The following is a 16625-nucleotide window of genomic DNA, read 5'->3' as shown; positions in this document are numbered from 1 at the left end:
TCCTACTCCTCCGCCATCTTAGCTCCTCCTCCTCTCCTTCACTTTTGATGAATAATTTTGTTGGATACAAATTTCTAGATTAGTGATTTTTTTTTGATTTTTTAAAATACAATAATTGGTATATATGTCATGCCACACTTTGTTTCATGATTTCTGATGAAAAGTCTTAACTTTGTCTGTAGTTAGTGTTGCCCCACCCCCCACCCTGGTTCTTTCAAGGTGATTTTCATCTTTGATTTTCTGTAACAGAATGTGCCTCAGTGTAGATTTCTTTTTTTTATTTTATTTTTAATCTTTACATAATTGTATTAGTTTTGCCAAATATCAAAATGAATCCGCCACAGGTATACATGTGTTCCCCATCCTGAACCCTCCTCCCTCCTCCCTCCCCATACCATCCCTCTGGGTCATCCCAGTGCACTAGCCCCAAGCATCCAGTATCGTGCATCGAACCTGGACTGGCAACTCGTTTCTTACATGATATTTTACATGTTTCAATGTCATTCTCCCAAATCTTCCCACCCTCTCCCTCTCCCACAGAGTCCATAAGACTGTTCTATACATCAGTGTCTCTTTTGCTGTCTCGTACACAGGGTTATTGTTACCATCTTTCTAAATTCCATATATATGCGTTAGTATACTGTATTTATGTTTTTCCTTCTGGCTTACTTCACTCTGTATAATAGGCTCCAGTTTCATCCACCTCATTAGAACTGATTCAAATGTATTCTTTTTAATGGCTGAGTAATACTCCATTGTGTATATGTACCATTTCTTTTTTTACTGGTGGTCTCTGAACCTCCTGGATCTGTGGTTTAGTCTCCATCATTTTGGAAAATTCTCAACCATTATTCAAATATTTCTTCTACCCTCTCCTCTCCTCTTTCTGCTATTCTAATTACACATATGCTACAGCTTTTGTAATTATCCCAGTCCTAGGATATTCTATTTTCTATTTATTGTTATTATTCCTTTTCCACTTTGGATTTCAGTTTGGGAGATTTCTATTAACATTTCTTCAAGCTCATGGATTCTTTTCTAGACTGTAGAAAGTTGGCTAATGAGCCCATCAAAGGCAGTCTTCATTTGTTAGTGTTTTCAATTTCTCACATACCCTTTTGATACTTTCTTGGCATTTGCCCTCTATCCATTAGAACCCTTAACATCTTAGTTTTAAAATTCTGGTCTGAAAGATAATTCAACATTTGTGTCATATCTGAGTCTGGTTCTATGCTTATTTAAATCAATTTAGCCTGTTTTTTTTTTTTTTCCTTCTAATGGGAAAGACTAGCAAGTCTCTTCAAGAAAATGAGAAATACCAAGGGAACATTTCATGCAAAGATGGGTACAATAAAGGAGAGAAATGGTATGAACCTAACAGAAGCATAAGATACTAAGAGGTGGCAAGAATACACAAAAAGTGAAGTCATTCAGTTGTGTCCGACTCTGCAACCCCATGGACTGTAGCCTATCAGGCTCCTCCGTCCATGGAATTTTCCAGGCAAGAGTACTTGAGTGGGTTGCCATTTCCTTCTCCAGGGGATCTTCCCGACCCAGGGATCGAACCTGGGTCTCCCACATTGCAGGCAGACACTTTGTCATCTGAGCCACCAGGGAAGCCCAGAATACAAAGAACTATACAAAAAAGATCTTCATGACCCAGATAACCACGATGGTGTGATCCCTCACCTTTACTCAGACATAGTGGAGTGCAAAGTCAAGTGGGCCTTAGGAAGCATCACTGACAAAGCTAGTAGAGGTGATGCAATTCAGTTCAAACTGCTGACCCACATGCTCTCTAGGACATTTGGGGGCAGATCTGATATCCTGCAGGAGTGACCTGGAAGGACATGACCCAGAGGGCTGCATGTGCCTGGGAGTGAGCTGAGGACACGGCAGCAGGAGGCAGAGGGGTTCTGGAGGCCCATGGGCAGCACTGACAGGAGGAGCTGTTGGGTCCAAAGTTGAGAGAGGCGAGAAGCACCAAGACCGGGTGTCCCTGGAGACCTCTGCAGGAGGCAGTAGAACTCAGCTGACCAGGAACTGGGAGGGAGGGAAGCAGGCAGAGAAAGGGATGCTTTTTAAGCTTTTGCTGGGCATACACTGGAGAAAATCAAAGCTTCATGAGGCTTTGTGAGCAATGCATAGAAATGACCCTGGCTGGAGGTAGGGAAGTTGTGGAGGGGGAGGCATTAGGCAGATTCTGATGACCAGGGCTGGGGCAGCCATGTAACAGGATGATGTAGGAGAACAGCTCAGCTCAGCCCAGATCTGATGGCACTAGGAACTGGGTGACCAGTACACTTCAAGTGCTAACCCCAAATTCCTCTGCTCTCCCTGGTCTAGGGGAGCACAGAAACTTTGTGGGGAGGAGTCCATTTGCTTTTTCACTTGGAAGATTCTTAAATTTGTTGGTGCGTATATGGAAACTGATACTGCAGGGAGGAAAAGTCTAGATGTGCAGCAGAGGCTGGGTACAGGCCACACCTAGAGAGAGGTGAGATCGCCTATTAGACTTGGGCCAGGCTAAACTGAGAATTCCAAAAATTAGGAACACTTTATCTGCAGTGAGCATGGATGCTTCTGAGGCTGCCCAGACTGCATTCTTCTTCTGGGAACTCCCTCCCACTTCATCTTTCTTAATAGTGCCCACACATAGGAATATGGGGAGAATGACCAAAATAATTCCGTTGAAGGGAATGTATGATATGTGTCGGCTGAGAAGAGGGCTTGAAGCTCCACCAAGGCAGGGAGAAGGAAAGGCTGTGGCTACCCAAAAGACTCCATGCCCCTCTCCCCACGTGGTGTCTGAGGGATGCTACTGTGCAGGCAGGCCAGCCCACACTCCACCTACTGGATAAAAGTGATGGAGACACAAACTCCTCTCCTTTTTAGTGCATATCCGTGAATTAGGTTCACCGTATCTCTTTAAATCAAGGTGAAATTCACATAAACCATTCTAAAGTGAGCAATTCAGTGACATATAGGCATTCACAATCACCTCTTTCCATCTCTGAAATATTTTCATTACCCCAAAAGTGAACAATACTCCATATTCCTCTAATACCCAACAACTAAGTCGCATCAACTAATCTACTGTCCTTATGAATTTGTTGTGTATGCAATCATATAAATGGGATCATACAATATGTGACTTTTAGTGTCCAGCTTCTTTAACTTACCACAACATTTTTGAAGTTCATCCATGAACATGTCATTCCTTTTTATGACTGAATAGTATTCCACTATATGGATAAACCACATTTTGTTTATCCATTCATCTGTTACAGACATTTGGGCTGTTTCTATCTTTGGGATGCTGCCGTGAATGTGAGATGGGTGTCTGGGTAGCAGAGTCCTTGTATGTATCTGGGGGATGGAATGGCTGGGCCATATGCTGTTTTCTTCTTTAAGCATGAGTCTGATGAGCTTTCTCTATGCAAGGGAGGCAGCTCTGCATATTGCATCACGTTTCTAAACCTGATAATCCTTATAGATCAGACCAGAGCTGCCCAAAAGAACTTTCTGTAATGATGGAGACCTTCTGTATCTGTTCTGTCCAGTGTGGTAGCCATTAGCCATGTGTGGCTAGGACGACTGAAAAACTACACCTTTGTATTTAATTTTAATTAATTGAAAATTAATCAGGGCTTGTGGCTATATAAACTCAGCCTTAGAAGTGACAAAAGAAGGGCTTCCTCTTGGAGCACCTCCCATCTCAGGTTTCCCAGTGAACACTCCACTTGAGGAACTGAAAATCTGGAGCTCAGTGATGACACTTGGAAGACCCAAGCTCTCCGTTCCTGAGAAACCTTTCTTTCTTAAATAACACTGAAGGGGGTGAAAACATACAACGACCTACATGATCATCAATACAAAAATAAAAGTTGAAAGTAGAATTCAAGGCTGTCACGGGAAACACAATGTACAGATCTCCAGAAGACTATAATCTCTTGCATAATCCTTGCAGTTTGTTTCATTGAAATGGGTCCCAATTGGCAATGTGAATGCTACTATCTACCTACACTGCAGAGGAGTTGGGTGTTGTTTTCACCCACACTGATGGTTCTTATCAATTTTGGGGGCAAACAGTTTTATATTGCTAGGATATTTTCTAAAGACTAGCAAATATGTGGTTAGCTCTAGATAGTGTCTAGGGAGCCCTGGTTTGAGTACATCTAATTAAAAGTGAAATCACTCAGTCATGTCTGACTCTTTGCGACCCCATAGACTGTACCCTACCAGGCTCCTCTGTCCATGGGATTTTCCAGGCAATACTACTGGAGTGGATTGCCATTTCCTTCTCCAGGGAATCTTCCCAACCCAGGGCTCGAACCCGGGTCTCCCGCATTGTAGACAGATGCTTTACCGCCTGAGCCACCAGGGAACCCCAATTTTGTAAGATAAATACTTACTATATAACGTTCCTAAATTGTTTTAGACTTCCCTGGTGGCTCAGACGGTAAAGCGTCTGTCCACAATGCAGGAGACCTGGGTTCGATCCCTGGGTGGGGAAGTTCCCTGGAGAAGGAAAAGGCAACCCACTCCAGTACTCTTGCCTAGAAAATCCCATGGACAGAGGAGCCTGGTGTCCATGGGTCGCAAAGAGTCGGACACGACTGAGCGACTTCACATTCACATTCAAATTGTTTTAGTGGCCTGTATTTATTATAATAAAAAAATTAATGGAATCAGTAAGGATGACAGCAGGAATAACATTTATTAAACTCATAGTGTGCTGGAGATTTTTAAACATGGAGATTACTATGGATTTACTCATTTAATCCCTTAACCCCATGAAGTAAGTGCTATTAACATTTTCACTTCTCAGTAGACTTTGCAGAAGTATATCTGGGACACTCCACCCCTTATTTGTAACAGCATGTGGAATTCATGAACAATCATCTTTCGAAATATCCACTTGTATATTACTTAATCTGGTCTTAACACTGTTCATTTTAAATTTACTGAATTCACAAAAGTAATTTTATCAGATTTTATACTATTTTTACTTTAGCTATCAGTTTAAGGGGATCTCTTATTAACGTTTAGCCAACCCAAATATAGTAATTTAAACTCCTTTAAATATTCTATATACAATAAAATTTCCTTTAAAAATGTGCACCTATTTTCAAAATGTAAACTGATACATTTCAAATGCTGGAAATGCACCTAGCAAGACATACCCTTCCCAAGACCTTAGAATTCACAATACAATAGACAATTCTGATCTCATGTTCTCTAAAAATCTAACTCATGCATTCATACCTTTTAAAATGGAAATCACGTTTATCTATCAGAACCTCAAATGGCAGATTTCCTTCTAATATTAAATACTTTCAATACCGGTTCAATGTATGGATTTCTCCTGGGATAAGAAAACAGTCCGTACTTGGCGTCTGAATGTCACACTAATGACTTCCCGGAGTCAAAAGTAGCTTGTCACCGGTAATAACAAATTCTTAAAAGATGAGTGGGATTAAAACTCCATGACCTTGGGGGCGAGATTCAAGAGAAAATGTCAGACATTCCCTGCTGCAAACCAACACACAGCCTACTGAGCCCCTATACGCACCCAAATCATGTCTCTGGTATTCGATTTCCCACAAGCCCAGCCTTGCTCAGATTCGCACAGAAACGCGCTGCGAAAGACAGCCCTTGGCCAGTACGGCTCTTTTCTAGACACTGTGGGTGGCTCTGAAAAGAGCCTTTGGTGTCAGGGGGCCCCCGGGGAGCACGACCGTTTCCGGCCCGCCTCCGCCGCCTCACTTGCCCTTGGCCTTGTGGTGACTCTCCGTTTTCTTGGGCAGCAGCACGGCCTGGATATTAGGCAGGACACCGCCCTGCGCGATGGTCACGCGACCCAGCAGCTTGTTGAGCTCTTCGTCGTTACGGATGGCTAACTGCAGATGGCGTGGGATAATACGCGTCTTCTTGTTGTCGCGCGCCGCGTTGCCCGCCAGCTCCAGGATCTCAGCCGTCAGGTACTCCAACACGGCTGCCAGATAGACAGGCGCGCCAGCACCCACACGCTCAGAATAGTTACCTTTACGGAGCAGCCGATGCACTCGGCCCACAGGAAACTGCAAACCCGCGCGCGAAGAGCGCGACTTCGCTTTCGCGCGCGCCTTACCGCCCTGTTTGCCTCGGCCTGACATCTCCCAGTCACGCACAACGACAAAACACAGCCAAAAAGCAGACCACCAACAAACCCGCTGTACTCAGAGAGTCCTTATATATGGTCTTGAGGTAGTACAGCCGGCGCCGCCCGATTGGGTAGTGATGGTGACCAACCAGAAAAGAAAGTCACCATTTCCCCCTAATTTGCATCTGCCTTTTCCAATGATGACGTTGCACGTTGCTTGATCCTATCATAAATTAGAAACTCTGGATCCCTCATTTGAATACAGGACGTATAAGTTGAGTTGCTCTGCAACTAGGCTTCTTTTCTACCCGAAGGATCCGTCGTCATGCCTGATCCGTCCAAATCAGCTCCCGCACCCAAGAAGGGCTCCAAAAAAGCTGTTACTAAAGCGCAGAAGAAGGATGGCAAAAAGCGTAAGCGCAGCCGCAAAGAGAGTTATTCCATCTACGTGTATAAGGTGTTGAAGCAAGTGCACCCGGACACCGGTATCTCTTCCAAGGCTATGGGCATCATGAACTCGTTCGTGAACGACATCTTCGAACGTATCGCTAGCGAGGCCTCGCGTTTGGCGCACTACAACAAGCGTTCTACCATCACGTCCCGGGAGGTGCAGACGGCTGTGCGCCTGCTATTGCCCGGCGAGTTGGCCAAACACGCTGTCTCGGAAGGTACCAAAGCCGTCACCAAATATACCAGCTCTAAATGAGGTGCACCTCGGTGCCCGGAAACCCAAAGGCTCTTTTCAGAGCCACTCACAAGATCAAGAAAGGGTGTCGAACACGTGAAGGGTTTGTTATGTAAAAGCATCCCTTGTCTACTTCGTAGCGGCTCCTAGGTTACTAGGAGGGCGCCGGGATTCTTCCCCCTACCCCCACCCCACCCCCTGCCCCATAGACGTGTGCGCGTGTGTGTATGTGAGCAGAATGCGAAAGCGTACCTATATTTTATCAGTGGTCGGGGATGGGCTGCCGAGGAAAAATAACAGTGCGGGAAACAACGAAAAGGCTGCGTGTCCACACCTGTTTCCGCTCAAAGCTATCGACGCTTCTCTGAGCAAAATAGGAACCTTGAATTCAAGTATCTTTAGGGTCTGGAGAGTGCCATTTCCGAGGCTTGCGGGCATGGCACAATTTTGTGTGCGCATGATGTTTGCCTGTGGGTGGGTGGCGCTGGTCATCACCACCCCCACCCCCTAGTCCCCCGCTTCCCCAGAGGGACCGTATGCCATTCGAATACCTCCGTGTTCATTAATGAGTGAGCCCGAAGCTGCACTGAAAGACGCGCTGGGTGAGGCCCCCGGGGGTGTTGTACAGCTTTGGCGCTGGCGCCTGGCGATGCATCTCCGCCCAGACCAGATATCTTTATCATGAGGCAATGAACATTTACGGGAGGATATTTGCTTGTCTGGATTTTTCAAAGGCGGGATGTTTGAAACCGAAAGGAAAATGGAAGCGTGGTGGAACACGGCGCTCTGTGCTCTAGAACTGGATATAATAAGCCCACCCCGGCTGCAGGTAGTTGGGGGCGAGGGTGGGGAGAGGAGAGCAATTTACGAGAAAAATAACCTTTTTCTCAGCAAATGTAAACTTCCACTTCAGCCCCATTATTCTCAGTGACGCACTAGTGACGCAGAATTTTCCCTTTGAGTTTATGGCATTCATTTGAAAAGTGTCATCTTAGTTCAAAGAAAGTGCTTTAGCGTGAAGAGTTCACTCTGAGGAAGACATCGCCTACCTTTTTTTGCCTGTTTTTTCTTATTTGTAAGAAGGGGATTTCAAATAATCACTTTCTTGAGCTGTTTTGAGAATTAGATTTGTTGAAAGGTCGTGTCATCATCTCGGGCGAGGAGCTGACGTTCAGTTAAAGGCTAACAACCGGGCTTTTGCAAATCATCTCCAAAGGAAGAAGGTTGCATGCTTGATTCGGTTCGTAGGACTTGGGAGAAAACGTGCCCACCGCCACGGTGCCCTCAACCACAGCGGCTGGAAAACGCCCACCTCATTCCTTTTTCTACACGGGTCCACTGTAAAAGAATTTCTAAAACCCCACACATTTTAAAGTTGGCATCCAAAACACTTTATGGTTAGTTAATAGTTGCCAGAATGCAAATCCCAAGATAGGATGTATTACAAAACAAAATGGTCTCACATCAGTTTTTTATTTTTTAAAATACGAATTTATTTATTTTAATTGGAGGCTAATTACAATATTGTATTGGTTTTGCCATACATCAACATGAATCCGCCACGGGTGTACACGTGTTCCCCATCCTGAAACCCCCTCCCACCTCCCTCCCCATCCCATCCCTCTGGGTCATCCCAGTGCACCAGCCCTGAGCACCCTGTCTCATGCATGGAACCTGGACTGGTGATTCGTTTCACATATGATATTATACATGTTTCAATGCCATTCTCCCAAATCATCCCACCCTCGCCCTCTCCCACAGAGTCCAAAAGACTGTTCTATACATCTGTGTCTCTTTTGCTGTCTTGCATACAGGGTTATCATTACCATCTTTCTAAATTCCATATGTATGCGTTAATATACTATATTGGTGTTTTTCTTTTTGGCTTACTTCACTCTGTATAATAGGCTCCAGTTTCATTCACCTCATTAGAACTGATTCAAATGTATGCTTTTTCATGGCTGAGTAACCAGTCCATTCTAAAGGAGATCAGTCCTCCGTGTTCTTTGGAAGGACTGATGCTAAAGCTTAACCTCCAATACTTTGGCCACCTCATGTGAAGAGTTGACTCACTGGAAAAGACTCTGATGCTGGGAGGGATTGGGGGCAGAAGGAGAAGGGGATGACAGAGGATGAGATGGCTGGATGGCATCACTGATTCGATGGACATGAGTTTGGGTAAACTCCAGGAGCTGGTGATGGACAGGGAGGCCTGGCGTTCTGCAGTTCATGGGGTCTCAAAGAGTCGGATACGACTGAGTGACTGAACTGACTGAATACTCCACTGTGTATATGTACCACAGCTTTCTTATCCATTCATCTGCTGATGGACATCTCGGTTGCTTCCATGTCCTGGCTATTATAAACAGTGCTGCGATGAACATTGGGGTTCACGTGTCTCTTTCAATTCTGGTTTCCTCAGTGTGTATGCCCAGCAGTGGGATTACTGGGTCATAAGGCAGTTCTGTTTCCAGTTTTTTAAGGAATCTCCACACTGTTCTCCATAGTGGCTGTACTAGTTTGCATTCCCACCAACAGTGTAAGAGGGCTCCCTTTACTCCACACCCTCTCCAGCATTTATTGCTTGCAGACTTTTGGATAGCAGCCATTCTGACTGGCGTGAAATAGTACCTCATTGTGGTTTTGATTTGCATTTCTCTGATAATGAGTGATGTTGAGCATCTTTACATGTGTTTGTTAGCCGTCTATATGTCTGCTTTGGAGAAATGTCTGTTTAGTTCTTTGGCCCATTTTTTGATTGTGTCATTTATTTTTCTGGATCACATCAGTTTTTTAAAGGTTTCTATTGAAATAGCTATTCAATACCACAGTCAGTTTATAGAATACACTATTAAATTATTCATTAACACTGAGCTAGTTTATGTAATTCTTTTTTCACCTTGAATTCATATTTTCATTCAACTTCAGATTCAGCATTTCATCCTAATGTAAAATATGTATATTTAGCATTGTTTTATCTACCTCCTTTATACACAAAAGTGGAAATTGAAATTTAAAAATTTGTTGGTGAGCAGAAATAAGTTTAAAAATCATCTGGACAACACACTATTGTTTAAATATAACTAAGTTTTGATAGGTATATATAAAACTGATAATAAAACTTTAGTGAAAACTGCATTTAAAGATATGGATAGTGGTCTCTGCTCCCACACCCTCCTTTCCTTTCTGCCTGAGTTAGTTTGTGCACTCATGGGCATATATAGTATTGTTAGTGATAGCAGCGTGCAGGCATTATTTCTTTCCCCTTGTTCTCTTTTATAGATATGAATGTTTGAACGTATCTGTATGTTCTATCTGTATATGTTTGAACATGTCTATATGTTTGAAGATACCTATACGAACATATCTAGTGTTCTAACGTATTTTTTATAGTCTGAAACAATGTTTACAAAAATAAATACTTCGAAATGGAAATTTTTTCCTAGTAGTTTTACTTACTTCTTTGCCTTCCTAGCTGTAATACAAAATGTAAACAGTGATCTGTCATCAAAAGACAACACCTTTCATTTTCTCAGTAGATACTGATTCGTATTAAAAACTACTGGCTTCTGGTAGAGCTCCTGCACCCCAGGTGGCCAAGCCATGGACCGCAACCTGTCGACAGGGCTGCCAAGTTGGGACGGCAGAGGAGGCGGCGGTGGCCAGGGGACTGCATCGCCAGCACTGTCTCCAGCAAGCACTGGCTCTTCAGCATCCTCAGCGGGCTCATCAGATGGTTAGCCCTGAAAATGCCAAATTCAGCTCTGATAATGATGAGCAGCAGATGGAGCTTGATGAAGAAATGGAGAGTGAGATTTGCAGAGTATGGGATATGTCAGTGGATGAGGATGTGGCTTTGCTTCTCCAAGAATTTAATGCTTCTGACATATTTGTGGGAGTATTGGCCTAATCAAAATGTCCTCGATTAAGAGAAATATGTGTGGGAATTTTAGGTAATATGGCCTGTTTCCAGTAGATATGTGTGTCCATCAGCAGTGATAAAAATCTTGGCCAGGTATTCAGACACGCCTACTCTGCTGGAAACAAGCAGATTGTTACTTGCCTTTCCCAGACAGGAGTGGCCAGTGTCTGGGTTGAAAGAATCCGAGAAAATCCAGCTATTTATGATAGCATTTGCTTCATCATGTCAAGTTCAACAAATGTTGACTTGCTGGTAAAGGTTGGGGAGGTTGTGGACAAGCTGTTTGATTTGGTTGAGAAGCTAATGTGGGAATAGATTAGAAGTGGGGCTGTTCAGGCTCTGGACCAACCCCAGGAAGATTCTGAACAGCAGCCAGTGTTTCGAATTGTGCCCTGTGTACTTGAAGCTGCCAAACAAGTGTACTCTGAAAATCCAGAAGGGCTCGATGTTTACATGCATGTCTTACAGCTGCTCACCACAGTAGATGATGGAATTTAAGCAATTGTACAGTGTCCTGACACTGGGAAAGACACTTGGAATATAGTTTTTGATCTGGTGTGCCATGAATTCTGCCAGTCTGATGATCCGCCCATCATACTGCAAGAAGAGAAAACAGTGCTGGCCTCTGATTTTTCAGTGTTGTCCGCCATCTATGCTTCACAGACTGAACAGGAGTATCTAAAGATAGGAAAAGTGGATCTTCCTCTAGTTGACAGCCTGATTTGTGTCTTACAAAATATGGAACATTGTCAGAAGAACCCAGAGAACTCAACGGAGTCTAACACAGAAGAAACTAAAAGTCTGATTTAACCCAAGATGGTTTCCACTTGAAAATCTTGAACAATATTTCGTGTGAATTTCTTTCTAATATTTTCCAAGTATTAACAAAGGAGAAAGGTAACTCAGAGATTAGGGACAGCAAGTTAAGCAAACAGAAGTGTTCCTGTGCATTTGAGACTCTTCTCCCTTTCTGTAGCCCTGTGGTGGAAGACTTTCTTAAAATCCTCCGTGAAGTTGATAAGACCCTTGCTGGTAATCTGGAGGAAAAGTTCCCAAGTTTGAAGTTTCAGACTTAAAAAATATTAGAATCCCTCTGCCCAAGAAATGGACTCGCTGACTATTGAAATTGACAAATAGGAAATACTAGACCATAATTGTTTGGTATTACAGTCAAGCTCTTCTCCAGCCTTATCTCATTTTTGTTTGGCATTGGAATAGTCTCACTACCATCAAACATCATCTCCCTCCCCTCCTCTTTTTTTTTTGTATTGGTTGTGCAGTATTTGTCTTCTTCAGGTAAAGAAAACAAAATTATCATTAAGGTCCTTTTAAGAATATTTGAGGGGTTGCTGAGGATTTTTTCATAACTCTTAACTGGATTTTTACTCAGAATTTTATATTCATATCTACTACAAGTGCATTCAGCTGCACTAGTAGAAAACCCTACTATAGTAGCTTAATCTGTTAGCTTGTATGTATTTAATGCAATAAGAAGTCCAGAGGCGGGCAGTCCAACCCTGAGAAGGTTGGCTCAGGGACACTTACTCCTTTCACCTCTGTGTGGTCTGCCGGGTAGACCTTTGTGTTCATTTTTATTGTCTTTTGGTTAAAGGGACTATAATATCTCTGGTCCTTCCACATTCAGGGAAGAAAAAAGAGAAAGAGGCCAAGGGGCTTTCTCTTAGCAAATCTTTCCTTTTTATTTGGAAAGGACAGCCCTCCCTGGCCAGAACCATGTTAATGTCCGTCCCTAACTGCAGGTATTTGACATCAAGTACTTTTTTTCTTTCTGGCCTCTACAGGAGAGAAAGGCAAGAGAGAAAGGAGATACGAGTGGCTTTTGAGTATACCCAGTTCATGGTGTTTGCCACAATATGCAAACCTTTCTATCCATTTAAATTGTATTGATGCCATGCTAGGTTGTTAGTAGCAATCAAAAGTAATTACCAGTTTAGTTTTGTTACAGTTCACATTTTTTCCAATGTTTTGTGTATGAAAATGGAAATGCTAACATTCTGATGAAAGAACATTAGCAAAATTCTCTGGTTTAATTTCAGAAAATGATTTGCTTGAGTGAATTCAGATTTTTAAAATTAACATTGAGGAAGCTTCATAACATCTGGTTGTTCACAAACTGCTATACGTGACTTTCCTCTCACCCTCTATCATTTATTATACTGCTTCCTAATGAAATGTATTCGAGGATCAACCAGGTACACTTATAGGAAGTGCCCAGTTTGTATTATTTCAGTTGCTGAAAGTGGACTTTTAGTAGATTTTCAGAAAACATCAGTTATGAATGAAATAGCCAGCTTTTTAAGCCTCTCTTCTGATATAGCCTCTTCTCAGTATATTGCAGAATCTTTTATGCTTTAAAGCATTGGTCTTGCCTCACACTTTGTATTCTTTCCTTGAGTGACTTTTGCCGATAAAATCCAGGGCTACCCTGTGCTGTTCGTAAGAAATATATAATTTCCAGTTTGGGGTAGTCTTAGTGTGGAAAGTACCCTGCCAAAAAGAATTGAACTATAAAATTACAATCTTATCAGTTAAACTCTTAAAAAAAAAAAAAAAACTACAAAATTCAGTTCTTCAAATACATTTGAATCAGTTCTAATTAGGTGGATGAAACTGGAGCCTATTATACAGAGTTAAGTAAGCCAGAAAGAAAAACACCAATATAGTATACTAACACATATATATGGGATTTAGAAAGATGGTAATGATAACCCTGTATGTGAGACAGCAAAAGAGACACAGATGTATAGAACAGTCTTTTGGACTCTGTGGGAGAGGGCGAGGGTGGGATGATTTGAGAGAATAGCATTGAAACATGTATATTATCATATGTGAAACAGATCGCCAGTCCAGGTTCAATGCATGAGACAGGGTGCTCGGGGCTGGTGCACTGGGATGACCCAGAGGGATGGGATGGGGAGGGAGGTGGGAGGGGGGTTCAGGATGGGGAACACATGTACATCCATGGCTGATTGATGTCAATGTATGGCAAAACCAATACAATATTGTAAAGTAATTAGCCTCCAATTAAAATAAATTAATTTTTAAAAATTCAGTTCTTCACTTTGAAATAGGGGCCTGTTGACTGGGTCCAAGCCCTCAGCCTCCTACCAAATTAGATTGGGAGTCAGTCTCTTAATGAAAACTTACAGTCATATGAAACTAGTTTCACAGATCCACATGATTCTTTAATAAGCTTAAACCCTAGGTAGGTCTAACAAATGAAAATTGTCTAAAGCAGAAACTGTGATAGAAAGTGCTAGCAGTGGCAACAGCACTGTTTAGGATCAAAAGTAAAAATAAGAAGTAAAATGAACATTTTACAATAATTTGCATATATAGTTCTAGAAAATACAGCTTTCTGTGAATAATGCAAAACACCAATTAATTTCTTAGTACTTTTTATACTAGCACAGAGAATTAGCTCGAAGTTAAAAGACTGCCCCTATTTGCTGAATCGGAGAAGGCAATGGCACCCCACTCCAGTACTCTTGCCTGGAGAATCCCAGGGATGGGGGAGCCTGGTGGGCTGCCGTCTATGGGGTCACACAGAGTCGGACACAACTGAAGTGACTTAGCATAGCATAGCATTTGCTGAATAGTCCAGTGGAGGCGGCACACACAGCCCCAGGTGCAGAATGGACCTGATTTGGCCCTCTCCTAGGAGGAGAATCTGTTAAGGAAGAGGCAAGGCATATGGAATCTCTGCTACAGAGATTCTATGATTAAGAAAATTGACAAAAAATGTATATAGAAACTATGTTTATCATATTGTTACAACAGAGAAATACATGGTCTCTTACACTGAGTGGAAAGTTAAACTAGAGCAGTTAACCAAATCCTTGAGAATACACAGAGATGAGGAAACGTGGGACTCAGCACAATGGAGTCATTCTCCAGAGAATAATGACAATTTCAAATTCTCTGAAATAACAAAGGTAAATGCTTAAAATTAAGGATCTGAAAGGAACTGGAGGATTCTGCATGTACACAATCTATGCATCTAGGTGCCTCCCTTTTTCATGTCAGAAATTTGAAGTCAAATTTGTTAATTATTATGAAGTAAATATTTTGGAGGAGGAAAAACTCTCTTTAATAAGAAATTACAAATGCAAAATAGAATTTACTGTGCAAGAGGTTAAATATTGATTAAAGGGCAGCAGTCACTGGAAATGATGTGTGTGAAGTTTCTGAGGGAGGGGAGGGATCAGATGGCCATTGTCTACCTGAGGGAACACAGCTGTGAATCCAAATCTCACATAGCATTTTGGCTCTTGGAGATTGGGCTGTTTTGTGAAGGTGTTTTTCATGGTTTGGGAATCACCAGCACTATGAGATATTTTTTAGATTGAGAACAGCATGGGCCCGTAAGGCTTTGCATGCCTTAATTGCTATTAAATGTGTCATACAGGCAACATTTATTTTGCATACACTTTACTGAAGTTTTTAAAAAGGCACTACATTTGTTTTATTGAAAAGCCTCTTCAAAGGAGCATAAAGAAGTTACAATAGACATCACAGAATTATAAACGGTCATGAGATTACTATGAGTAATTATACACCAATAAATTTAAAAACCTAGAAGAAATGGACAAATTTCTAGAAATGTACAATCTTCCAAGACTGAGCCAGGTAGAAATAGAAAATATAAACTGACACCAGGATTGAAACTGGGTAATAATAATAATCCTCGACTGAACAGGTTCACAGGTGAATTCCACCAAACATTTAAAGAAGAGTTAACACCTATCCATCTCAAATGATTTCAAATATTTGCAGAGCAAGAAATGCTTCTGAACTCATTCTGAGACCAGCATCACCCTGACACTAAAACTAGACAAAGATATCACAACAACAGAAAATTACAGGCCAATATCACTGATGGCTTGGAATAAAAACTAGTTAACATTGTCAAAATAACAGGGAATGAGGCTGTAACTAGGGGGCCATGTGAATCGGTGGTGGTGGTGGGGGGGTGGCTTGAAAGCACATCACAGTTGTCCCTAATCTTATTAGCTATGAAAAGAATATGGTGGCTCAGTGGTGAAGAACAGCCTGCCAATGCGGGGTTCTTCTCCCAAAGGATATGTCTCCTCAGGCAAGGATGACAAAAGAAAAAATAAATGAGACTATCTGAAACTAAAAAACTTTTGAATAGTGAAGGAAACTATCAACAACCAAATGTAAAGACTGTTTACTGAATGGGAGAAGATGTTTGTAAATGAGATGTCTGCAAGGAATTAATATCTAAAGTATACAAAACTCATATGACTCAACATAAAACCCCCAAACAATATAGAACAACCCAATTGTTGTAAAAAATGGGCAGAGGATCTGAATAGATATTTTCCAAAGAAGACATACAGATGGCCAATAGGCACCTGAAAGGATGAGTCATAGATAAATGAGTCACAGATATGAAAGGTACAGTGTGGGAAATATAGTCAGTCAACAATTATATGGGCTTCCCTATATAATGGCTCAAACAGTAAAGAATCTGCCTGCAATGTGGGAGACCTGGGTTCAGTCCCTGGTTTGAGAAGATCCCTTGGAGGAAGGCATGGGGCCCACTCCAGGGTACTTGCCTGGAGAATCCTCATGGACAAAGGAACCCGGCGGGCTACAGTCCATGGGGTTGCAAAGAATCGAACTCAGTTGAGCCACTAAGCACACACAATAATTATATAATATTTTTGCATGCTGACAAATGACAACTAGATTATCATGGTGATAATTTTCAAATCTTTAGAAATATGGAATCACTATGTTGTGTATCAGGAATTAACGTAGTGTTGTAGGTATTTTACACTTCAAAAACAAGCAGACTCATAGAAAAAGAGATCAGATTTGTGGTT

At 42.1% G+C, this 16625-nt stretch overlaps 2 protein-coding genes and 1 pseudogene across 2 annotated transcripts; 2 read left to right on the top strand and 1 right to left on the bottom strand.

Moving 5' to 3' along the window:
• Window positions 1–4701: 4701 nt before the first annotated feature.
• Window positions 4702–6306, bottom strand: H2AC25 (H2A clustered histone 25). The gene has a single exon (XM_019963749.2). It carries the CDS (start codon window positions 6156–6158, stop codon window positions 5766–5768), a length of 393 nt encoding a protein of 130 aa, XP_019819308.2. The 5' UTR covers window positions 6159–6306; the 3' UTR covers window positions 4702–5765.
• Window positions 6307–6418: 112 nt separating this feature from the next.
• H2BC26 (H2B clustered histone 26) lies at window positions 6419–9211 on the top strand. Its single transcript, XM_019963752.2, has one exon. It carries the CDS (start codon window positions 6471–6473, stop codon window positions 6849–6851), a length of 381 nt encoding a protein of 126 aa, XP_019819311.1. The 5' UTR covers window positions 6419–6470; the 3' UTR covers window positions 6852–9211.
• Window positions 7570–13360, top strand: LOC109560802 (protein SAAL1 pseudogene; annotated as a pseudogene).
• The last annotated feature ends 3265 nt before the right edge of the window (window positions 13361–16625 follow it).

The sequence above is a fragment of the Bos indicus genome, chromosome 7 (genome assembly GCF_029378745.1).
Source record: "Bos indicus isolate NIAB-ARS_2022 breed Sahiwal x Tharparkar chromosome 7, NIAB-ARS_B.indTharparkar_mat_pri_1.0, whole genome shotgun sequence".
NCBI classification, from domain to species: domain Eukaryota; kingdom Metazoa; phylum Chordata; class Mammalia; order Artiodactyla; family Bovidae; genus Bos; species Bos indicus.
The sequence above is the reverse complement of the archived record's forward strand: the minus strand, read 5'-3'. Positions and strand labels throughout refer to the sequence as shown.